Source organism: Hemiscyllium ocellatum, chromosome 34 (assembly GCF_020745735.1).
Source record: "Hemiscyllium ocellatum isolate sHemOce1 chromosome 34, sHemOce1.pat.X.cur, whole genome shotgun sequence".
NCBI classification, from domain to species: domain Eukaryota; kingdom Metazoa; phylum Chordata; class Chondrichthyes; order Orectolobiformes; family Hemiscylliidae; genus Hemiscyllium; species Hemiscyllium ocellatum.
This window is the reverse complement of record NC_083434.1, coordinates 18,004,166-18,031,132: the sequence shown is the minus strand read 5'-3', so window position 1 is coordinate 18,031,132 and position 26,967 is coordinate 18,004,166. Positions and strand designations below refer to the sequence as shown.

At 38.7% G+C, this 26,967-nt stretch overlaps 1 protein-coding gene across 1 annotated transcript in view; it reads right to left on the bottom strand.

The window, feature by feature from the left end:
• LOC132832258 (oxysterol-binding protein-related protein 10-like) overlaps positions 1-26,967 on the bottom strand; it is a 240,495-nt gene that overhangs the window by 120,632 nt on the left and 92,896 nt on the right. The window contains exons 5-6 of the mRNA XM_060850094.1: positions 23,732-23,939; positions 5,657-5,814 (exon numbers count right to left, since the gene is read on the bottom strand). Coding sequence (XP_060706077.1) covers positions 5,657-5,814; positions 23,732-23,939 — 366 coding nt within the window. The remainder of the gene's footprint in view (positions 1-5,656; positions 5,815-23,731; positions 23,940-26,967) is intronic.

The window sequence follows — 26,967 nt, the reverse complement described above, 5'->3', positions numbered from 1 at the left end:
GAAAATGGGAAGCATAGTGCAGGGGTCAGGGGCAAGAGGTTAGAAGCACTGTCAATCAAAGATGGTATTTCTTCAACAGTTAGAGATTATCTTAATTCAGGAGAATAGGATACACAATCAAGTTTAGAATGAGTAATAATATAAAAACCAATACCAGAGTGTTATTATATAAATGGGAAAGAACTGAAAATAACCATCAATAACAGCCAATGAGAAATGGACAGTAGTCAATTACAAATAGGTACCTCTGATATTGCAACAAAATATTACAGGTGATTTATGAAATTCCAACAGCAAGTGCATTAGATATTAGGAAATCTCAAGCTAAACTACGGAAACATTTTCATGGCCATGATTACATAAAGATATGGTGATGTTTTGCCAGATACGCAACCTATATCAGGTAGTGGAAACCCCCAACCATCATTTGAACCTGCTCCTTGAATACTAATTCCAGTTTTCAAAGAGACATTCAGCAAAGTTAATAGATTTTTTAGAACCCCTATCTCAAATCAAGGGTGGGAATCAGTGTCTTTTAACAATTACGATGTTTCAGGATTTCTTGAAGCAGTGCCTTTCAGAAAAAAATACAGTAATATGGTAATGGAAAAAATTGTTCACCTGTTTTAAACAAGATATGGAATACCCAACAAATCAAACTTTGACATTTATTTGAATATTTGAGACATAATGATAAAATAAATAATAAATAAACTTAGCATCCACAATCTCAAGGAGCATTACAAAGTCAACCTCAAATTTTACATACTACGATTAGAGCTTATTGTTGGGCATGTCCTAATGATCAGAATGAAGAAATCGTATTGATACTGTTTGCCAAAAATAATATAATCCAAAACACAGTATACCTCTGACCATATGCTAAGAACTACTGACACAACTCTCAAGGGTGGATAAAAAGCATTTTGAAAAGTGGTCAATAAACAGTGAAAGCTAAAACAGATAAGGCGGCCAAGTTCTTTTTTTTTGCTGAAATTAGTACTGTGCTATTTTAGTACTGTTATTTGTTTCTGTGGAAACATTAAAAGCAAGATTCACTGGACAAGAAATCAAAAAGCAACTCAATTATGTGAACTATGTAGACAGTTCTCCAGGTAGGTGGAAACATTAGCAAGTATGACATGTTAACATGTTGGAGCAGTACAATGACAAGTAGGATAATCACAAAAGAAATCCATTTATAGTTGTATAAAACACAGAGTAAAATAAAGATAACACAACGATTTAACACAACAATGAGAGGGGATCTGATTGAGACGTATAAGATTATGAAAGGATTGGACACTGTGGCAGCAGGAAACATGTTTCCGCTGATGGGCGAGTGTCGAACCAGAGGACACAGCTTAAAAATACGGGGTAGACCATTTAGGACAGAGATGAGGAGAAACTTCTTCACCCAGAGAGTGGTGGCTGTGTGGAATGCTCTGCCCCAGAGATCAGTGGAGGCCCAGTTTCTGGATTCATTTAAGATAGAGCTCTCAAAGATAGTGGAATCAAGGGTTATGGAGATAAGGCAGGGAGCGGACACTGATTAGGAATGATCAGCCATAATCATATTGAATGGCAGTGCAGGCTCGAAGGCCTGAATGGCCTACTCCTGCACCTATTGTCTATTAAGAATAAACCAGAAATTCTAATGTCGAAAAGCTAATCTTTCAGTAATCAAATTAGATAATAAATAACAAGGTGCTTAAAATTTTAACTGAAATATTATGCTAACTTCCAGAAAAGTGCTGAAATTATTTACAAGGATTGATATAAACTCATGAATCAATTTGTGTGAATGGGCCAGAAATAACTCTGTTTACACATGATATTAACAGAGGATGCTTTACCTATAATCCACATCCTTGCACATTTACTTCAAAAAGATTAACTCAAGTGAGAGAAGAGATTAATTTATAAATAAAACTTGCTGGAAAACACAGCAAGTCGACCAGCATCTGTGGAGAAAAAGCACAGTTCATGTTTTGGGTCGAGTGACCCTCGTCAGAACTGGATTTAATTCATGTTGGACAATAACATTATTGAACCTAAGAAGCTGGAACTCTGCAATCTTGATGGCTCTGAAACTCATGGACCACAAAATCCTGTGTACTGATTATTGGCACGTTAACATAGTTACAGACAGGTTAGCATCAGATTCCTGACTTTAAGATTATGGTGAGAGAATTGAGCATGCCTGATTTGTTACACAAAAATTAATTTGCCAAAAGGGGATCGGCAAGTTTCATTGACTGGTATAGCCAAAGAATTAGTAGCTTCTGCATCCTTATATGGACTCTGTCAATTTATATCACTTTAAAGAACTCCTTGATCACTTCGAGTCAATTTGGTCATAAATCTGGTTAAAAGTAAATTTTCCAATTCAAAATATACTTGGGCCACTTTGTGAAACAAGGCCAAGAAGCAATTAGAGAAGAAAAAAAGCAATGGCTTCTTCAAATTATTGTGTCCTACACAAAACGTTGCAATATATTAGCATGAATGAATTTTATCAGCATTTATTCTGAACTTCAGCACTATAGTAGTTCCCCTTATGAAATTACAGAAAGAAATTTGAATGATAACAAAATGCCAGAATACCTTTGACAGTTTGATAACCGTACTTATGGGAAGCCATGTAAATTGGCTGCTAATTGGTACAGTTTTGTCAAAATAAAACAACAGGAGAATGGAATAGCAATTCAATTATCTTCCCAACAAATTAAATATATTTCAACAGAAACATTTAATGCTAGACAAAGAGATAATGAGCCTTGAATTGGCTCCACTGAATTTTGATGTTCAAACATACGGATCTGCAGAAACTGGTATCATATGGACCACAGTTCTTTGGATTGTTTGAACAGAGTCTCAGACAAAAGTTGAAGACTGCTTTCTTGGAGTTTAAATTTACAACCATAGACGTTGAGGATCATTAATTTTCCTATCAAGGACAATATTGTAACAGATACTTTGTTAAAGCAATTATGAAAGAAAATTAATGCCATGGTTTTTCTTTGAAGATTCAAAGCAATGAGAGTTCATATGGAAGTTTGCAGGCTGTCAGAACTGAGAGGAGGCTCAGGCTATTTGATCTGGAAATAAGTCTAAAACTTTTGTTAGTTTTGCTCCTCAAATTGTAAGAGTCAGTTGAGAAACAAATTAAAGTGCTACAGCAGGAGTTATAGTTCTCTCGGATTCAGGATATGAAAAAGATATTCTCAAGGAAAAGAGTCACTCTTCGCAAGCTATTGTTAGGTTACAATCATTTCAAGTTGACTCGTATACCTATAGTTTTATTTGTTGCATTTATTTTGTTTATTAAACGTATGCTCATGTTACAAAAACCTTGGCTGCCTCAAGTTAATACGTTCAATGATGAACCGCCATAGTAAGCAAAAATAAAAAACTTACAACCTATCAAGCCAAGTTTCATTCTTGGATCCAAACTGTCTGGTATTACCATCAATTAGGATCATAAAAAATTTCTGAAACTGTTGACAGGAAGTCTGGGACATGAATGACACTTTGATGTTTATCACATTTAAATTAACAGAATTAATCAGTGATAGTACATATTTGTTGACAATGAATGACAGCATTTATAGATATGATTTTTGCAACAGTTATTCTTTATTTTAGAAATCTTCGTTACAATAAATGTGTCTTATAGGCCATTTATAAAGCCAGTTATTCCCAGTTATTTACATTACAAAACATTTACTTTCTCTTCTGTTAATTCAAGTACTAACATTCAAAATATAAAGTTTATGTTCTTCACAAATATATTCCGTTTACCAAATTTTGAGGGACCTCTCTCATTTATTCCTATAGTGAATCTATACACCTTTCAAAACCAGTAACTGATTTAGCACTAACTCGGGAGATCATCTGCCCAGCCGATCCTAGTTGAATCGCGAAAGATAAGCGCCTGTTCCAATGGGCATTTATCAGGGCCTGGGCTTGGCTGACCAATGGTTCTAGCCAAAGCCTTCTGGCCTTGGCACATTCCTTCAACAACATAAACACACATCATAACACTCAGTTCGATTTTTATTTAAAATACTTGAACCTCCAAAATCATATAATCACAGGAAGCTTAATTTATCCAGTCATTCATGATTTTGACAACCTCTGTCGGATATCCACTGAACCAACTTCTCTCCAAGTAGAACAGTTGCAAATTCTTTAATCTATCTGCATAACTAAAATTTCTCATCCTTGAAACCATTATTGAAACACTTTTGCAATTTTTCACACATTCATACCCTTCCTATAATATGGTTTCCAGAACTGTACACAGCACTCCAGGTTAGGTCTAACAAGTGTTTTGTATAAATTCATCATCATCCCCTTGTACTCTATGCTCCAATTAATAAAGCTGAAGATATTGTATCCTCATTAATTGCTTTCTTAACCTGTCTTGCCACTTTTGTGATTTGTGCACATATATATCCGGGTCCCTCCTTTCCTGCACTGTCTTTGAAAATGTATTCCTTAATTTAAAATGTCTGTTCATGCTCTTCATAGCAAAATGCATTAACTAACTTCCCTGCATTATACCCCTTTTGTCACGTATCTGCTCACACCACTAACTTGTCTCTATCCTTTTGGAGTTCTCCACTGCCGTCCTCAGAGTTTGTAATTGTTCCAAATTCTGTCAAATTCCAAATTTGAAATAGCTCTCTGAACACCTATATCTCCATCATTAACATACATCAGGAAAATTGGATAAAATAGCAAACAAATTGGATGTTTGCATTTTGTCTCACGCCATCTGTAACTCAAAATTACAGAAATGTTCTGCCCTACATGTCATTCTACACTTCAGGTATGGTAGTCCCACGGGGACAAATGAAACATACAACTCTAGTAATGCATGCTCTTCTATGAACAATGTTTTCAGTGCAGGTATGGTTTGGAGGAGCCGCTGTTGGATTGGGTGGACAAAGTTAAAAATCACAACACCAGGTTATAGTCCAACAGGTTTATTTGGAAGCACTAGCTTTCGGAGCACAGCTCCTTCATCAGGTAAATGTGGAGTCCAAAGTTCCATGATTCGTTAGAATTCCTTTCTTCAAAACACTGCATGCAGAATCTTTAAATATTTTTGAGGCAGAGGTAGACAGATTCCTGATTACCAAGAGGTTGAAAGATTATTCCTTGTTCGTATGTTCATATGAAATATCACAAAGAAAGACTCTCTTTGGCATAACAGCAAATTTCTTTGAAAGAATCTTGCATTGCTACTGGTGACTCACAAGCTTACTTATATTGAATAATACGAATGATACTTACATAATAGAGGGTCTTAAGCTATTATAACCTTTACACAAATCGGTTACAAAAGGATTTTGGTGTTGTCCTGACAAAATCTTTGGAAGTTATTGCTCAGTTGTACAGAGTTTATTTGAAGTAGCCTGCTCAGAAAGAAATTATCATTCCACTTCATCTCAATGCTATGCAAAAGACAATATATTCAGTTAGGTAGAAGTTGCAACATGGAACAGGCCATTCAGCAACTCCACACTAAAATTAGATAAAGTTACCAAATAAACTGCGATGACAGACAATCTCAACTGTGCCAAAAGTAAGGAGACCTAATATTTAAATATTTTAGATTGAAAAAGTAATTTCATAGTCCACATACCTCAGAAGGGTGCTGCAGTCCTTGTTTGACCTGACTAGGCGTTACAGACCAGACAATATTTGCATTATTCGAAGGCATTGAAGGTGAAGCGCATATATTTCCATTCTTCAACTGCTCAGCTGAACGAGATCTTGGTCCCTGCCATCCTAGCACAGTTTCTGAAAAAAAAAATATTGCAGCAGCATATTACTATTCTCACATTTTGGCAAGTAAACTGGCTTATTTATAGTAAAGTTATTTTAAAAAAAAACACATCTGCAGTCTAGTTCACACAATTTACTTCATAAGTTAACTATGCAGGAATATATTATTTATGCAGATTCATAGGGTCAGAATCATTGATATGCGCAGTTGGGAAGTAGACCCTTCAACAGGTCTGGCAGCATCTGTGGAGAAAGAGACCAGTATTGATTTTGAGAGACGAATATGACTCTTCAGTATATCTAACATATTTACTTTTTATTCCAGATTTTCAGCATTCATGGGACTTTTCTTTTATGATGTGCTGTGGATTTTGCTTCAAAAGCCACAACACAGAAGTTCCAGAGACAGAAGATTTTAAAACCTATAAGTAGACATATGTGCACACAAGGATTATTAATAGATATATATATATATATATATATAAAAAATAAAATACTGCAAAGCACATACTTGTAAAATAGTGATATGAGCCCAGATGATGTCACAAGTAGCTAAGTCAGATACCAGAATGAAATCTGGCTGATAGATTTGTTTTTAAACATAACAGCGTTTCACTGAAACGTGAGCTCATAAGGCTACAGATTTCACTTTAAGGATTAAAAAAGTATTTTAACACAAAATAAATAAATAAATAAATAAAACAAAACAATAAGTAACACAGTTTCAAAGAATTAAAGACATGTGACAAGGCCAAATCCATCTACTTTCCAACATCAATTTACTGTTAATCAAAATCCAGAGAAATGTTCCTTCTCTGTCCAAACTGCAGGTTTGATTTCACTGTTTCTTCCCAGTTCCAGTCCTGTGAGCACTCAAATTTTTCACACAACTAACAGCATATAACATATGAGCTGAAGGAGGCAACTTGCCCCATAGAGTCTGCTATTCAATGAGATCATGGCTGATGTGATAATCCATACCTACACTTGGCTGCCTTTTGCCCATAATCTTTGATTTGCTTCCTGATTAAAAATCTGTCAATTTCAGCCTTGAATATACTTGTCCATGTAGCCTTTACAGTCCTGTCCAGTAAAGAATTTCACAAATTCATTAAACTTCAAGACGAAATTCCTCCTTATCCCTGTACTAACTGGGCAACTCCTTGCTCCAAAATTGTGTGTTTTGTACTTAGACTCACCCATGAGAGAAACCAGCCTCTCCCCATGTACCCTATCAAGCCCCCTGATCTAGCATGTTTCAATATAGTTGCCTCTCATTCTTCTAAACAGATTGAGTACAGGTTCAACATACTCTACCTCTCCTCCAAAGAAAGTTCTCTCCATACCAGAAATCAAACTCGTAAGCCTTCTCTGGATCGTCTCTTATGCTGATACTTCTTTCCTTTGATAAGGAACAAACCTATTCACTGTAATCTAGGTATGGTCTGACTAACGCCTTGTACAATTGTCACAAAACTTATTTTTATATTCTATCCCCTTTGAAATAAAGGCTAACTGTTCACAAATCTCCCCTACTACCTTGTAGCCTAGATTTTTATAACTTCTGCACAAGGACTCCCAAATTCCTCTGACAGATGAGGCTTTCTCAGGCTTTTTGTAATCTGCAGAGAGTTCTAAAAAAACTCCTGGTCTGGAAGTTTCACTGACCAACCTGCTTCCCTAAAGTAACCAATTCTCTCAACTGTTCTAAACAAACATTTTTCCCACGAGAAACTATACTTGTTTAGGACCACTGCCAGTTCTCCTTCGAACTGAACCCAAAAGCTTCTGAAACAAAAAAAACACATCACCAAATCTCTTGTAGCTAGTGACTTAGTCTTTTCTCCCTCCTGCCATAAATCCTCCTTTATATAAACAAAATTCTATTAACATTCCAGGAATCCTTGCAGTTACCTGCTCTCTGGGACACATACTGGTTTTAAAATCATGCTTCTGGAAAGAGTGACCTAGTTAATTTCAAAACCAATTCACATTATATTAGTTTCAAAGCCAAGCTGTTTTCTAAAAAAAAAGATATAAATCTCACATCACAAACATGGCAGTAAAGGGATAGTAATGGCTCTGGTACAGAATTGGCTAAGGGATAGTAAGCAAGAGTAGTAGTGAACACATTTTTTGACTCCAGAAAAGTGTGTAACTCACTCCCATTGTGGTATCAGGGCCGTTGCTTTTCCTATTGTACATAAAGTGGCTTGAACTTCAAAAAAGGGAATGCAATCTCAAAGTTTGTGAATTACATGAAGTTTGACAAAGTAATAAACAGCAAACAGCATAGTAGCAGATCTTAAGAGGATGGATAAATGCAATTTATGATAATGCAATTTCACGGAGATGCACTTTGGGAGAAACAACGTAAAGGGACATTTGCTTTTTTTTTTAAAAACGGTGAAATGTAGAAAGAACTGAAGGTGCATACTCACGAATCATTGCCAGCACTGAACAAACATATAGGATACTTGGCTTAGAATGCGAAGATAAGGAAGTCATGCTAAACCTTTGAAAATAACTGGTTATGTTTCAGCTGAAATATCATGTGCAATTTGCGCACCACATTTCAGCAAGGAGATCCATGGACAGCATACCAAAATTCTTCCAGGTTGATATCAAGGATTGGAGAGTTCCAAAGGCGAGTCTGTTCTTCATATTAAGGTTAAGGTAAACATTTATTCAAATGTATGAGAAGTTTTGATAAAGCAAGAAGGAGAAATTATCTCCTCTGGCAAGTTGGTCAGTGACCAGAAATCAGAAATATTAACTAATTGGCAAAAAACTTAAGTAATTTCTTCACAGGATTGTTGAAGCTCAAAGCAAGTCTAACACCTTCCCCCTTATTCCTAAAGTTGTCAGAAAACCGTAAGATGTTAGAGATGCTATCTGGTCTATTCTGGAGGAATTCATGAGCCAAAAAAAGTGTTAAAAACCACATCTTTTTATTTCTTGTGTTTTTGGACTCTGGACTAAATAAAGGGCCATGCTGCTTTAAACCAAGGCAACTGCGCAAAAAGGAGCTGCAGTTTTAAAAGTCATGATTACTGGAATATACTGAATTGGGTCTAACGTTGTGCTTTCTTTAAGCAGTGACAGCAGAAGTAGGCATGACCTAGCCAATGGGCTCTACACTAAAACAGAACAGCTTAACAATAACTTTCTGATTAGCTCCTGCTTTTGTAATCATGGCTTGAGTGAAGCTAATGTGGAGATCTATCTAGCTTGCAAAGAGAAAGCATAAAAACTGTTTCACTGTCTGTCTCTGTCTCTGTCTCTCTCTCTCTCTCATATGGAGGTACTAGGGTGTCTACAGTAACAATCTGCTGTCTTCCACTCATATTTCTCTGCAAATCACCTTTTGAAGGAAGAATAAAATAAAGCAACACAATGAGAAAGGACAAATTCTCAACTAGTGAACAAAGGAAAGCACTAGTGTGCAAACAACCTTGTGTTAACATCAAAAAACTAAAAACAGAATTGAAAGAAAAACAATTCATCAAATTCTGTGAAGCAGACTGGTGCAAACTATGCTTCCCTTTTTCTTTCCTTTTTCCATCCTTAACATCCATGCTCGTCTGTATTTATATAACTGTGAAGAAAGGAGTTTTAGAAGGGACAGAGTTTAAGTTGTAGACTGATAAGTTAGCAATTCAAATTTCATAACTGTCATTGGATAAAGACAACTTGTTCACAATTCAAATGTTATTTTTTTTTAAGTCCAGAAACCTGCTGAGGGCTTTCTTTTAACTGGAGTTTCATCAGTCAAGGACTTTGAATAGATTGACTAAACCTTTCCATGTCTACGTTGAATCTTGGAAGAGTGAGGTTTGACTTCCAGTGTAACAGCCTCGTGAATCGTAACAAGTCACCTCTAAAACAACTGGCAGGCACTGATTTCAACCTGTTCTGAAGATTAAGGTCTGTTTGATTTCAGTAAGCAGTTCTTCGCTGATGTTAAGGCAAGAGAATTACTCCCTTGCTGATTTTAGATGAATATGACCTCATGACAATCCTCCTTCCCATTCTCTTCCTTCTTTTATCAACTTATATTCCATTCAATCTCAATCATTCCAAAGGGAATAAGAAAAGTTCCCTCAAAGTTTTTCCATTCAAAAACAGAATAAATTTTGTCATTTGCACAGATATCCAAGATAATATTCAGATGTGCATCACCAGTAAAAAATTTAAAAAGCATATTTTACAAGTTAGCATAGATACAAAAGAAGAAGAAAGAATATCACGGTAAGGTACTGACTGACTGACATTTCTTGTAGTCCAAGGCTAACCAGATAAACAAATTCAGTTTAAACTTATCACAATAACATTTGAAGTCCTAACATCTGGACTTAGTCGGTGTCATAATATTTATAATACTTCACATGAGATAATCATTAATTTATATATTGTAATTGATATTTTCGTCATTTAAGACAAGAAATGTTAACCTAGTGGTGATGGTCCAAGACAAGACAGAAAATTTGACAAGCTCAAAATGGAAAGATCAGGAGGCTTGCCTTTTGAATTGATACAAAATATAGTAAAATCAACTTTGAGTGTTCATTTGAGCAAGTAATTTCTTCACAATGTGATGAAATTGAGAGATTATAAAAATAGTATTTTAATACTGTTTATGGCAATTTTAGATTCTTGGAATTCTAAGTAAACATACGGAAGTTAACCAATAGTTTTTAAACAAAAACGAATTCACAATTTCAAGCTAGAGGAAGTCAGTCAGAGCTCCTGGGGAACTACCAAAATACTTACAGGGAGAACTTTACAGACTTATCTTCAATCTGTGTTGGGAAGTCATTCAAGAGAGAAGCATTTGCCAATTGGCATTCAGAAGAAATGAAGCTAAAGAAATTTAATCACAGAATAAGTTATTATTAATCCTAGATCAAAGTGCTAGGATAGTGGAAAAAAAGTCGTTTTAATTTTTTTAAAGGAAATAAATTAAAGCTGCATCATGAATCGTACAGTCCTGGAAGGAAACTAAGGCAGCAGCATAGTAGTAATAACAATAATAATGATAACAATAACAATGACTATTTCAAAAAGTTATACGCTCAAAGTACTAATGAAAAAAGTATTTTTCCCTTGAAAGCAAGCCACACTGAATCTTGCTAGAGATACAGCAATCGATGTTCTTAGAATTGTAGTAGTTGTTGTAAGCTGGAGTAGGGTACGGATTCTGATAAAAAGGTGCTGTTTCTTTTCAATTTGTCAAGTATGTTTGGATTATACCGACTATGCACTTAAAGATATTTGAATCTATGCTAAGAAAGCAGTGCTTTTTGCCTTGATCAATATTTCTGTTGCAAATAAACTTGTGTGCTTATGTTTTATTAGAAGATCATCTCAGGGTAACAATAATAAAAATAACACAAACAATCCATCCAGCTGGGTTCCTGTAGGGGATCTAACCTGCCCCATATTAAAATCAATTGGGAATTACCCCATAAAAATTGGGGCCACTTGATCATAATAACGTCAGAGTCAGACAGAAGTAAAAGTATTTATAGAGTCAGAGTTATACGGCACAGAAACAGACCCTTCGATACAACTCACCCAGGTCAAACAGATAACCTAACCTAATCTAGTCCTATTTGCCAGCATTTGGCCCCTATCCCACTAAACCTTCCCTATTCATATACCCATTCAGATGCCTTTTAAATGTTGTGACTGTACCCACCTCAACCAGCAGCTTGTTCCATACATGCACTACCTTCTGTGTGCAAATGTTGCCTCTGAGGTCTGTTTTAAACTTTTCCCCTCTCACCTTAATCCTATGCCCTCGAGCTTTAGACTCCCACACAATGGGAAAAATACCTTGGCTATTCACCCTATCATGCCCGTCATGATTTTATACACCTCTATAAAGGTCACCCCTCAGCCCAAGGAAAATATCCCCAGCTTATTCAGCCTCTCTTTATAGCTCAAACCCTCCAGTCCCACCAACGCCCTTGTAAATCTTTTCTGAATCCTTTCAAGTTGAACATAATCTTTCCTTTAGCAGGGAGACCAGAACTGAACATGGAGAGAAATTGGCTCATGAATCCTTTGCTTTATTATTGTCACATGTACTGAATTAGAGTGAAAAATATTGTTTTTCATGCTATCCAGACAAATCATATCTTACGTAAGTACATCAGGATAATAGAACAGAATGCAAAATATAGTGCATAGAAAAATAAACTTTAGTACGTTAGAGGTCCATTCAAAAGTCTGACAGCAGCAGGAAGAAGCTGTTCTTCAATCTGTTGGTACATGTTTTCAAACTTTTCTATCTTCTGCCTGACAGGAAAGGCTGAAGACAGTACAACCAGATGTGAGAGGGGTCTTTGATTATTTTGGCTGCTTTCCTGAGGCAACCAGAAGTATAGTCAGAGTAAATGGAAGGAAGGTTGGTTTGCACGATGGACTGGGATGTGTTCACAACTCTAATTTCTTGTAATCTTGGCAGATCAGTTCCCATACCAAGCAGTGATGCATCCGGATCAGATATATTCTACAATGTATCTATAAACATTGCTAAGAGTCTGTGTGGACATGCAAATTGCCTTAGCCTTCTGAGGATGTCGAAACATTGGTGTGCTTTATTGACCATGACGTCGATGTGTTTGCACCAGGACAGATTGTTAGCGATATTTACTCCTGTTGAAGCTGTTGACCACCTCCACCTCAGCACCATTGAGACAGACAGGGGTGCGTCCTCTACTCCAGCTCCTGAAGTTAATGGTCAGCTCCTTCATTTTGCTGTAATTGAGGAAGAGATTGTTGTCTTTACACTACGGCATTAAACTGTCTACCTCTTGCCTGTACTCTGTCTTGTTACTGTTTGAGATCCAACCCCCAGTGGTGGTGTCATCAGCAAACTTGTAATTGTTTTCAGTTTGTCAATGCCATCAGACTGAAGTTCAATTGGCTTTCAGTATCTTGGGCCTTGTTTAAATTAATTGACTAAATTCAAACTAGTGGCCAAAACATCAAAACAAGCCTAAGGTATCCAACCACTCAGTCGATTGATAGGTTTCCAATTTGTAGCTGTCTGTGCATCTTCAGCTGCTTGCAGACACATTTGTACATCTCTAAGCTTTGATATGCACTTGATCCTCTTACAAGAATCACATACTTTTCTCCACGATCATTATTACCAACAAATCCTAACTTCCTGCCTTCTAATTCAAGAGTACTCTATACAACTTCATGACAGTATGTAGATTTCCTGCATAGGTCAGGATCACCACACTTAAATGCCTCAGATCTGGAGTTCAGCAAGGAGTGGATCTCCCGTTGATCCGTGGTTTTGGATTGAGAAACTCGGATTAACCAAGTATTTTGGCAGTTCTCTATACACTTCCCGAAAAAGTCTGATGGTGGTGGCAGACTCATTTCAGTTGGCCACTCAGTTCTTGAATATTGACCAGTTCACCGATTCTAAGTAGTCACATAGTAAGCTCATCCATTACCATTCCTGAAGAAGGGCTTATGCCCGAAACGTCGAATCTCCTTTTCCTTGGATGCTGCCTGACCTGCTGCGCTTTTCCAGCAATACATTTTCAGCACATCCGTTACCTTAGACTAGCTCCGCACAATTTTCTGAGATTCTCACGCTTCAGCTTCTCCTGGCTTACAAGCTGAAAGAGCACAGCCTTTCGGTCTGTTGGGGATAATCTGTTATCGGGGTACCTACACTGGGGCTAGGGAGGGAAGCACCATTACTAGAACAGACATTGTCAGGTAACAGCTAAACCACAGCCATGCGGGATAAACCCAGCAACTGCAGGACTGCCTGCCTGAGGCCACATTCCTCAGTGATTAGATCATGTCAGCAAGTTTCAGACCATCCTGTTAAGATCTCATTACTAATAAAGAAAACCAGTAACTGTCGGATAGTGTAAATTGCACCAATACAACACTTAATCGATAAAGTACTTGTTAATGTCTTTTGCTGACGTGGATCTCCATCGAAACTTATGTTAAATGATAATACCTGTTGATTCAACTATGGAGAACTATTGAAAACGCCTAGCCTGTCGGACGCATAGTAATGAGGATACTCTTCCAAACAATGGACTATTGAATTGTAAGATCGGAACTGCCGAACCCAGGATGCCTGCCCATTGTCCAGCACAGCAGGAGCTGGACAGTTATCTCGGTGCGACCAATAGAGACACTGATCCCTTCACAGACAGGTGAACAGACCAATGGGAGAACCGAACGAGGGAAAACTGACCGGGAACTTGAGGAAGCGCGAAGTATAACTGCACCAGATCCGAAGAGAAAGACAGAACGCCTTCTCCAATGAATTCATGCTGTACAATTCGTTGTATCATCTACCAGTCAAAATTTTGTAATAAACGTTTGCCTGAGCCGAATGGTAAAGTCTCTGTCTCTCCTTCTAAACGAATACGCAAAGACGGGACCCTCGAGATCCGTCTTAACAGGTCCAATTTTTCAAACTGCAGACGGAGGCTGGAGTGGTAGGCATCTTTGATGGCTGTGTAGCAAGGTCAATGATGTTTGGGTCTCTGGTGGGAGAGGTGGCTTGTTGATGGCATCTTGGTAGCACACTCGAGGTTGGCCTGTTTGAAGTCTTCGAGTAAAAAATGAGGTCTGCAGATGCTGGAGATCACAGCTGCAAATGTGTTGCTGGTCAAAGCACAGCAGGTTAGGCAGCATCTCAGGAATAGAGAATTCGACGTTTCGAGCATAAGCCCTGATGAAGGACTTATGCTCGAAACGTCGAATTCTCTATTCCTGAGATGCTGCCTAACCTGCTGTGCTTTGACCAGCAACACATTTGCAGCTGTTTGAAGTCACCAACCATGATGAACAAAGCCTTGGGGAATTCCATCTCAAAGCTATTCATAACGGTGTATATTTCATCAAGTGCACTCTTCGCTTTCATATGGAGTGGGATGCAAACTGCTGTCATGATAGCAAAATAATGAAGAGTGATGGCCAGAGAAAGACAGTGCTCTTACAACTTAAATACAGAGGGAGAAAACTACATCTCAGAATTAGTGAAAAGAGAGTGGCAAGATAGTTCTTGGCAAAAAAAGTGAAGAAAGCCCACAGTTTTATTTAAACATAAAAAGCTATGCACAATATTATGAAGTAATAAACCAGCTCACCATTAAATAAACTGTCATTCAAAAATGAAATTAATAGAGGCAAAGGAAGTACACATGGTTTAAAAAGCCCATGATATATCATGGAATTTGGGAACACTAACACATACAAGTTTCTCTCCAAGTAAGTCACCATTCTGACTTGGAAGTATGTCACTGCTCTTTCACAGTTGCTAGGTCCAAATCCCAGAATTCGCACCTTAACAGTACATAGACTATAACTGTTCAAGGCAGCAGAACATCACCATCTTAAAGGGTAACTAGGGACAGACAATAAATGCTGATGGCACCCACATCCAATGAGCAAACGAAAAGAAACCTCGCAAAAGCATTTGCATTCTTAACTACACACTAGTGTGGAAAGAAACAGGAAGTTTGTCCAGATGAATGGATGGCTGGAGAGATAGTGCAGGGAGGGCGGGTTTTAGAATTCTGGGACATAGAACTGCTTTTGGGGATAATGGGATCTAGGAACATAAGAACCAAAGCAAACCATTCAGCCCCTTCAATTTAATGAGATCATGGCTGATCTGTGGCATAACTCCATTTATCTGCATTTGGTTTATATCCCTCAATAACTTTACTTAAAAAAATCTTAGATTCAAAACTAACAACTGATTGAGCATCTATGACTATTTATGGAAAAAGTTCCAATTATCAGCCTTTGTGCATTGAAGTTCTTCCTAACATTTGTTCTAAATTGTCGAGCCATAATTCTTAGACTACCCTCCTTAGTTCCAAAACCTCCAATCAGTGGAAATAGGGTGAATGAAGATAAACGATCATCTTTTCCTGTTAATATCTTGAAGACTTTGATTATATCACCTTAACCTTCTAAATTTGAGAGAAAACATTGGCGCAATCTCTCCTCATAACTCAGTCGCCGAAGTCGAGGTATCATTCTTGTAAACAAATGTTTTACTCCCTCCAAGCTCAATAAATTCTGAGTGCAGTATCCAGATCTGCTCTCAGTATTCCAAGTGGGGCTCAACCAAGCTTTTCTGTAGCTGTAGAATAACCTCTGCAGCCTATACTCTCATCCTTTAAATAGAAAGGCCAGCATTCCACGGATTGTCTTGATTATTCTCTAAAGCTCTTCATGATATTTTAAAGATCTGAATCCCATGTTTCTTTGGATATCCACCGTATTTAACTTCAAACCGTCTAGGAAAGTACCCAGGGCTCTAATTTTCTTGGTCCAAAATGGATAACCTCATACTTGCTTACTCTGAACTCTATCTGCCACAGTTTTGCCCATTCACCTAGTCGATCAATGCTATCATCTATTCTGTCTACAATGCTGCCTAACTTTGTGTCATCAGCAAATTTGGATAAATGACTTTTTATGCCATTACCCAAGTCATTAGGGAATAATTGAGGACCTAACACTGATCCTGTAGGACACCACTAGTCACATCCAACTTGAGTACCTTCCTTTGCCGCCTGTCACTCAATCAATCTCTCATAGTATGTCATTACTTTTGCCCTCAATTCCATGGGTTTCTACCTTAGTTAATAGTCTCTTAGGTGGAAATTTATCAAATGTGTCCTGGAAATCCATAGAAACGGGGTGGCATGGTGGCTCAGTGGTTAGCACTGCTGCCTCATATGACCAGGGACCCGGCTTCGACTCTAGCCTTGGGCAACTGTTTGTGTGGAGTTTGCACATTCTCCCCATGTCTGTGGGGGTTTCTCCGGGTGATCCGGTTTCCTCCCACAGTCCAAAGGTGTGCAGGTTAGGTGAATTGGCTATATTAAATTGCCCATAGTGTTACGTGCATTAGTCTGGAGGGAAATGGGTCTGGGTGGGTTACTTTTCAGAGGGTCAGTGTGGATTTGTTGAGCCGAAGAGCCTGATTCTACACTGTAAGGAATGTAAGATAATCTAATCTAAAATGACCTCCACAGGCAGTCCCTCGCCCACATCTTTAGTCATCACTTTAAAAATAATTTATTGAGGTTTGTCAGGTATGACCTACATATCATAATCCAGTTGAATCTCCCTAATTAACTGAAAAAATTGTGAGGTGTTCAGTTTCCCCATCCCTGACTGTAAACTACAACAATTTTCACAGGTGTTAGACATGTTATTCTCTGGTTTTCCTCTTTCACCCTTCATAAAAAGCAAAGTGACATGTGTAATTTTCCAAAACAGAGGGATGAATCCTTTATCTAGGAAACTCTGAAAGATCCCCTACTTACTTGAATACCTTCATGGAAAATGTCAGCTCCTACAGATTTATCATTCTTTAGCTTTAGAAAACTTTGGTTCAGCCACACCGAGTACTACATTCAATTCAGGTCACCATATTACAGGAGGCGGCTTTGGGTGCAGAACACTGTTACCAGGATGCTGCCTGGATTAGAGGGCATGAGCTAGAAGGAAAGGCTTGCTTTTTCTGGAGTGGCAGAGACTGAGGGGAGACTTGATGAAAGTCTATAAAATTATGAGATGCATAGATTAGAATCTTTTTGCATATCTGAGTTGAAGTATTTAATACTAGGGGCACTTAAGTTAAAAGGGGGAAATTTCAAAGAAGGTGCACTTTGTTCCCCCACCCACCGCAGAGTGATAGTTGTCTGGAATGTGCTGCCAGGATGATGGTGCAGGGAGAAACAATAGAGGGATTTAAGGGACTTTTAAATAAGCGTGTGAATATGCAAGGTATGGAGGGAAATGGACCAAGAGCAGGGAGAAGGGATTTGTGATCGAAAGTGGTACCACTACAGACAAATCAGTATTAAATAGCGACAGATATCACCATTTGCCTATTCTGGTTACTTGTGATATACATTCTTGATATCTATGCTATCACTCTCAATAAATGACCTGCACCAGAAAAGGGAAGTTAAAAGGTTTAAAAATGGGTTATTATGGAGCTGAACTTTGCATCCAGGATTTTTACAACCAAAACTTTCACAAGTGAATGTATGCCTCATCTGAAGGATAACACTTCTAACTTTACAGCACTGAAGTATCAGCTTGAATGATGCAAGTGTAACAGCCTCCTGGCTGGTAAAACAGATAGATTGCTAACTTGGCCAAAAAGCAAGGGATGCTGGGTACACTGGCCAAATAAAACTCAAATCACAACACACATACCAGATAGTGCAAAGACAGCAACAGTGTGCTAATGACATCGGCATAAAAGTTTGAAGGAAAACGTTCATCTGAAAGCAGATAACAGCACTGCTCTAGAGTCAGATGCTGGTTACTAAAGATAGATTTGGCACTTCAGAATTGAACATGTTAGTGCCAACACATTTTTGGAGCCTGAAGATTAGTGGTTCAATGCTCCACAATACTTTGCTGTGATGTGTCAAGTCAAATTAAAGTCACTTTGTTTGTGATAGGAAGAAAAATCTGCAGTCAGAAAAATTGGCATCATTTTTCTCATAGGAGAAGAAACTTATGTTGGAGAAGAATCCCAGATCCTGAATTCAAGGCAAAATATAAGCAAATGCAAAGGTATTTAAAACTGACCTACATTGTTTCATGCATTTTGATTCAGAAAAGGGCAAAATTAAATACGTTTTGAGAAATGACAAGGTTATGGAACAAAGCAGTCTGAGGTAATAAAATATTGTAGTAAATGTAGTAGCATTACGGAAAAGTAGAAATTTTAAGCTCAAATCATTATACATGAATGTATGAAGCATTCACAAGCATACATTAAGTAACAGTTCAAATAGAAATGAACAGATTTATCTAATACTTATTATGGTCACTCTGCGACCAAATACTCATAAGAAGTGAAGGTCCAGTACATTTATCTCTGAAAGCGATGGATCAAATGACAAAGGGGAAAATGCCCTGGTAAAGAATAGTACAATGATGATAAACAGAAATGATCATAATTCTGAAAACCAAAATACATCAGTTTGGGTGGACCTATGAAGCACTAAATTTTATGTTGTTAGACATAGTATACATAATTAAATCAGAGGTGCATGTATTACAATAGTCAAAGTTAAAAGTCACAACACCAGATTATTATCCAACAGGTTTATTTGGAAGGACTAGCTTATAAGGCACTGCCTCATCAGGTGGTTGTGGAGCAGGACCAGAAGTCACTGAATTTATAGCAAAAGGGTTATAGTACCAGAGTTGTGATTATATATTAAACAAACTTAGACTAAGTCTTTCATCTTTTAGGATGGGATACGCTGGTTTAGGCTCTTTGATATGTAAATTTGAAAATTCCTTTCAAGTTACATTCTCAAGGTGGCTTCAGTTTATCTGACAATAGGTGTTATTTTAGCTCAGACAAAGTATTAAAGCTGTGAACTTCAAGTCTGCCCCAATGTTGAGTCAGTTTTATTTCTAAAGTGGGACTTTCAGAATCCTACATGGATTTATGCAGTTTTCGAGCAAAATAAAATGTAATTCTGCAACTACAGATCTACCCCATAAATTTATGTGCGCGCATGTGCAGGAGACACAGAGTGGGGGTGTCTTGGAGAGTGTGTGCATGTGGATATGAGTACATATGAAAGTGTGTAAGCTTGGTCAAGCATGTGTGTGTGTGTGTGTGTGTGTGTGTGTGTGTGTGTGTGTGTGTGTGTGTGTGTGCCGGGGCTGGTGCATGCGTGTGCGCATGAGAGAGCGCTTGTGTATGAGAGAGGGTAAAAGTGAGAGTTTGTAGGAGTGTGAGCGAGAGAGACAGACAAGAGACAGACAACTATACAGTGGATTCACCTGTATTGTGACATGAACCCAAGGTCCCAGTTGAGGCCATCCCATGGGTATCAAACTTGGCTTTCAGCCTCTGCTCAGCCACTTTGCACTGTTGCTTGTCCTAAAGTCTGCCTTAGAGGATGGTCACCTGAAGGTCTAAGGCTGAATGTCCCAGAGCGCTGAAGTGTTCCCTGACTGGGAGGGAACCCTCCTGTCTGGTTATCGTTACGCAGTGTCCATTCGTCTGCTGTCGTAGCATCTATTTGGTCTCTCCAATGTATCAAGCCTCAGGGGAACCCTGCCTGCAGCATAGGAGATAGACAATGTTGGCTGAGTCACATGAATACCTGCTGCATGCATGGAGAGAGATGTGCCCACGTGTGTAATGGTGACATCCGTGTCGACATACTGATACGTCTTGCAGTGGCTGCCATGACAGGGTTGTACAGCGTCATGGTCGATGTTGTCCTGAAGACTAGGCAATTTGCTGCAAGCAAGAAATTTGGTGATTGTTTAAAAGCAAGATGTGGAGGCGTGAGGAAGGTTCTGGCGAGGTGCTCATCCTCATCGATAACGCATTGCAGGCCGCAAAGAACATGGCGTAGTCTTTTGGCTCCCAGGAAATACTGCACAATGAAAGATACCCTATCAGATGCAGCCCTTGTCTGTCTCCTGAGGTGGTCATTGTGGTTTCTTACTGTGGCTCGTCAAAACTGCCAATCAACGAATTGAGCATCGTACCCTGTTCTTACAGGGGATCCTTGAGCACTTTCAGGTGCCTGGCATGTTCCTCCTCATCCAAACAGATCCTGAGTATGCGTAGGGCTTGTCTGCAAGGGATAGCTGTTTTAATATATGTTTCTGGTAGAAGCTAGAGAAGCGTAGCATCTGTTCAGATGAGGAGAAATGTGACTCAAAGGCAGACTTCAGGAAAAGCAACAACACAAAGTGGCCGAGCAGAGGCTGATAGCCAAGTTTGATACCCATGGGGATGGCCTCAACCGGCACCTTGGGTTCATGTCACACTGCAAGCGACTCCACTGCGCTATACACACACATGCGCATTTGTTCATAAATTGCATCGGTGAAATTAATAGAAAAAGAAAAGTGCATGGAACAGACAGATCATCTACATAAAAGTACTTTAAAAAGACAAGGATACTGGGATATTAGGTGAACCGTTTTTAATCTTACAGAATTCTTCGGAGAGTCGGCGTGGACTGGTTGGGCCGAAGGGCCTGTCTCCACACTGTAGGTAATCAAATCTAACCTAAAACTGCCTCAAAAAAGTAAATAGTATTGACAAAACTATTAAGAGTAATTTTTTGGAGGTTGTTTAGGAGGACAACTGAATAAAGAGAAACAACAGATGCAGTGCATTTGAATTTTCAAATATCTTTCAATGAGATTAGATTAGATTACTTAAAGTGTGGAAACAGGCCCTTCGGTCCAACAAGTCCACACCAATCCGCCAAAGTACAACCCACCCAGACCCATTCCCCTCCATTTACCTCTTCACCTAACACTACGGGCAATTTAGCATGGCCAATTCACCCAACCTGCACATTATTTGGACTGTGGGAGGAAACCAGAGCACCCAGAGGAAACCCACACAGACATGGGGAGAATGTGCAAACTCCACACAGTCAGTTGCCTGAGGCAGGTAATGAACCCAGGTCTCTGGCGCTGTGAGACAGCAGTGCTAACCACTGTGCCACCAGATGACACACAAAGCAGTATTTAAGCCCTCCACTGGCACAATAGTGAAGAAGAGTATTAGAAAAGGTAGGAAAGTGACAAGTCGGGATCACACGGCTTTTTGCTTTCATCCAAATTAAGTCTGTGGTGGGAAAAGCCATGGATGGCCTTCCAACCCATTGCCAACTGAGGCCCTTAGTGGGGAGTTATTGCCTGCTTAAGATTCTAATATCACTGCCAGTGTATTAACCCAGCAGCAGGTGGTGTCACTCCATGCAGAGAGCACAAGCAAACTTATGGGGTTGCTTGCAGGTTTGGGGATGGAAAACACTCAAAGACATATAATCCAGTATTAGGAAGCAAATGGCTGCTCTAAGTCACTTGCTAGTCCTTAGACACCACCATCTAATTCCCCTCCATCATCACCCATATCTGGTCTGGGATTCAACTATGATTCAAGGTCTCAGGTAAGTGCCCTATCAGCATCAGCCACAACTTCCCTGGTGATATTACTAGTCAAGTGATTTGCCAGCTTCTGATTGACCAGCAGCTCTCAATGGACAAAACTTACTGGCCTTTCGATCCCTGATCAAAGAAAATGCTCTCTGTTATCCAGTTAAATGCTTAAGTCACACTTAATGTGGATCTTCCCACAAAGAGGCTCTCGAAGACTCAAATTCCTTAGCTAGTGGATGAGCCCACTTTCACTTCCATTAAATATAATACAAGAGGTCATTCCATAAAACAGCCTTTGGGTTAGCAAGGATTAAGGATTAAAGGACAGTAAAACAGTTGGAAAAACAATAAAAACATAATACGTTGAAATACTCAACAGTTCGGGCTGCATTGGAAAGAAAGAGATAACATTTCAGGTTTGAAGAAGAGTCAGTGGACTTAAAACAGTAACTCTGTTTCTCTCTCTACAGATGATGACATATCTGCTGAGCTTAGTCAGTGTTTTTTTTAAATTGAAGTCTCATTGATCTTTGGTCAGACTCGATGTAGTTTAAGATCTAAAAATGCTTAAGGCAGGGAAGGATCGGAGCGAGGGGAAGGTCTGTGTTCAGGTGGAAGACAGAAAACATTAATTCACAAAACAGATCATAGTGTATGACCAAAGGGTGTAGTAATGGGAAAAATAGAGAAGTCACGATGTCCAGAGGAGGTGAGAATTATGGAATTGCGAACAATTGCTGTTGTGAAGCAAATAAATTGAAACTGGCAAACTCAATGTTGAACCTGAAAGGCTACCAAATGCTCATTTAGAATATAACATGTTTCTCAACTTCACTGAAGTACTGCAGAAAGCAGAGGCAATTAGTCAGCAAGAATTAAAAGAACCATGACCACCAGCTTGGTGTCATGTTTGCAGTATGAACAGAGATTTATCAACAAGGGGGCATTCAATATGCATTTGGTCTCCTCAATGTTGTGCAGACTGTAACGTGAACAGTGAATACAATATATTAAATTGAAAGAAAAATAATAATAAGTCACTATTGTGACTAGTGTGTTTGGGGTCTTGGGGAGGTGGGAAGAAATACAATGTCCACGTGTTACATCTCTATTGCTTGCATGGTCTGTGCTGAAGGAGGAAAGTGTGTTGGTAGGAGTGATTTAGGAGTGGACCAAATATCATGAAGAGAATGAACCAACCAATCTAAATACTAAAAGCTTACAGGAGAGGAAGATGTATTTGGTGGTGGCATCATAACGGAGATGGAGGAGTATGATCCATTGAATATAGAAACTGATTGAATGGAAGGAAAGGAGTAGGGGAATGTTATCACTGTTCTTGGACAGTGTGAGAATGAAAATGAAGGAAATAGGACAGACATGGTCAAGGTCCTTGCTAACTACAAAGGAGAGAATTTTCATTTGAGGATCTAGAAAAAGATATCAGAACCACTAATACGGGAAGACTGTAGCATCAGAAAGGATGTAATAGAGATTGTCAAACTAGGAGAAAGAGAATGGCACCCCCAGGAAGCAGGGTATTTGCAAAGTACATTCAAGGTAGCTGTGGGATCTAGTGAGTTGTGCATATTCAATGATACCCTATATCCAGGGATTGAGATAGCTTGGTCAAACAATTTAATGTAATGTGATAGAATCACAAGAAACAAATTCCTGCAAGTTCCCCTCCAAGTCACACATCATCCTGACTTGGAAATATGTCGACACTGGGTTAAAATCTTCGAGCTTGTTACCAGAAAGAACTGCATGTAGTTCAAGACAGCAGCTCACCACAATGTTGTCAAGAGCAACAAAAGACACTGAATAAATGCTGTCTTTCACAGGGAAGCTCACATTCCATGAACAAATGAAGGTGACTGGGACTAAATTCAAAATGTTCAAGGATGAACTAGTAATTCAGCATTCAAACAAGCTATCACTGCTGCATAATACTCACCAGCTGACAATCTTTTGCTATGCTGGACAGCTTGCTGTGCACTTTGTTGCAAAATGTTCAAGCATTCACCAAGGCAGCTCATGGTAGCAGCTGAGGTAGCTTTCAAAAGCAGCAAATCTTGATCCAATGCAGATAGAGGCCCACAAGGTGGGAGAGACTCTATTGAATGCACAAGACTTTTTTGCTGTCCTTCTGCCTGATTCATTATCTGTTAAAATAAAAATTGACAATGTAGTGAATTTATAAATGAACATGCAACTGATGAAACCAAGACATATAAAATTTATTACAATCAGAAATAAACAAAACCGCCCTGACAATTCTTTATCTCCCCCAAAATAACTCAAAATTAAGTTTCCAATAAAAGATCAAAATGAAGAAAACCCCAAATTTTTCTTCAAGTAACCACTGAGGATTGCAGTCACACGTCCATACTAAAGAAAAATCATAACTGAAAAAACTATAAATATTCCAAAACTTTAATCGGTGAAAGGTTAGTACTCCAAATACTGTCTAAATTTGTTTTACTGATTTTGAAATGAGAAACATTAATAAATTTGATGCTGCAAGATCTAAATCATAATAGTTTAAAAAGCAATGAATAAATATTTTAGCATGCTAAGCGTTACTGTTATAACACTTAAGTATAAATCACTATGCTGAAATTTCAGGTAACCTCTCAAGTGGCCTAAATCTCAACACTTGATGTCTATTCATTTCTGCTTTCTTGAAGTGTAAAATTATGAGATGATTCTCGCTCTAAACAAAAGGCTGGTACCAAAAGGAGACAATCCATATAATAATAACCAGTGTAGGAAATGTCTGAGATGTGCATTGCTTCAAAATTTTGATGTCAGAGGCATCATGATATTGGTACATTGTCAACTGACAGCCTTCATTTCTATGCAGCATAAAGCCACTTCCTAGCTTCCAGCATGTGAAATTATTTTGCATTTATTAAACAAATGCATTTATTAAACAAAACTAAATAAAAACAACTGAAGGATTTTCTGAGCAATGAGAGGTCTGTGAAAGTCTCACTTTATATATTATGAAGTGCCTTGCCTCTCAAGATGGGATATGGTCATATTTCACAAGCAGCTGCTGCAAATGAAATGGTAGCAGGGATGTATACATGCTATGTTTCACAAATTTTCATGTTTATTTCCATCCCTAACCAGTTCTCACCCATTTTGAGATGGAGGTAGTACTGTCAACATCAATAAACAAATGTAACAGATGAAAGGGTTTAAAATTTGAAGTTGCTCCAAATTCAGAAAGATGATACAGGCAATTTGGCATGTGAAGAATATTATTACATTACATATTACATACAGAATGGAAACAGATCACTTGGAGAAACTGAACTGCAGATGCAGGAGAGTCAAGTGAGTAAAGAGTTGAGCTGGAGAAATCAGAGTAAAAAATGAGGTCTGCAGATGCTGGAGATCACAGCTGCAAATGTGTTGCTGGTCAAAGCACAGCAGGTTAGGCAGCATCTCAGGAATAGAGGGCTTATGCTCGAAACGTCGAATTCTCTATTCCTGAGATGCTGCCTAACCTGCTGTGCTTTGACCAGCAACACATTTGCAGCTGGAGAAATCATAGTAGATCAAGCAGCAAAAGAGAAGGGAAGTCGACATTTCAGGTTGGAACCTCTCATAAGGACGGAACCTCTTATCAGGACTCGGGAAGGGGAAACAGGGTTGCAAAATAAATAGAGGGAGGGGACGGGACCAAGGGAAATGTGGGTGGGATGGTGATAGTGGATGCAAGTAGGTGGTGGCTGTGATTAGTCAGTGGGAGGGGTGGAGCAGATAGTAGAAAGGAACCTGGACATGTAGGGTAAAGTTAAGGGGGCAGGGTGGAGAGGGAGGGTGGGATCCGGGAAGCGGTTGGGTGGTGGAGAGATTTGAAGCATATGAATTCCACATTGAGGCCATATGGTTGTAAGCTCTCAAGGCAGAAGATGAGGGGTTCTTCTTGGTTCATGACAGTGTTTATGCTCAACAAGTGTCCTGCATCCCATTTCATCTAAACGTAAAGGTTGTACAGGATGTTAGTGAGATGATCCTGGAGTACTGGAGTTTTGGTCTCCATATCTGAAGGAGGATAGTCTGGCTACACAAGCAGTGCATCAAAGGACTAACACCTGGGATGCAAGGGCAGATGAATGAAAAGAGAATGGATCAGTTATAAGAATATTCGTTGAAGTTCCAAAGAACAAGGAGGCGATCTCATAGAAATCTATCAAATCTTAACAAGACTCGACATGTTAAACATGGAAAATATGTTACCAATGATTGAAGAGTCGAGAACCAGGGGTGACAGTCTCGGCCAATTAGGACTGAGAAGTCAAGAGAGTGGTGCACTATTGGAATTCTCTGCCACAGAAAGAGATTGAGGCCAAGATACTGAATATTTTCAAGAGGACAGATATAGTCTATAGGACTAAAGGAATCAGAGGGAATGGAGAGAAAGCAGGACAAAAAAAAGTACTAAATTGGATTAACAGCCATAATAACAGTGAATAGCAGAGCAGGCCCAAAGGATAGAACAGCCCCACTGCTGCTCCTATTTTGTGTGTGCGCATGTGTGTGTTTAAAGGGAATTTAAGAGGATTGGAGTTTCAATGATGCTGATAGCTCATAATTGTTTGTGTAGCTACAGTCTATTTACTTGTAATAAACATTCATTTTTGTAAAGCACAGAAAACTGGATCTGGATGTCAGGTAAATTGGGGAATTTTGTCTAATTTTAAAATCTTTAGAATTTGTGAAACTCTAGAATTGTGGAACTTATTTCCAACATTCCACCCCAATGAGGCATAACAAATGAGTTAAAGTCTCAGTAATATGTTGCTAAAACAGTTAAGGAGAGTCAATGTCACTTTTCCTGAAGTATGTAAATCCACTCTAACATCTTGATTATCAGGTTTTTCTTCAAAACCCTGAGCCAACATTGACATTAGCCTTATGTCACATTAGGGACCATTTTTCTGTCCACATCTATCTCAATGATAAGTCTGGCTGTCCTCTATCCTGTACATCACAGTGTACACCAAATTCTTTACAGCTCTTCAGCTCTTTTTCTTTGGCATCGTTCATCATCATATCTTCCAACTTTTTACAGCCACTCTCAATCGTAAGGGTTTCAAATCATAAGGTATTCAGATGGTTCTATAATCCTTGTTCTGGTCAAACTATAATCTCTACTCACCCTATCCAAGTACTGAA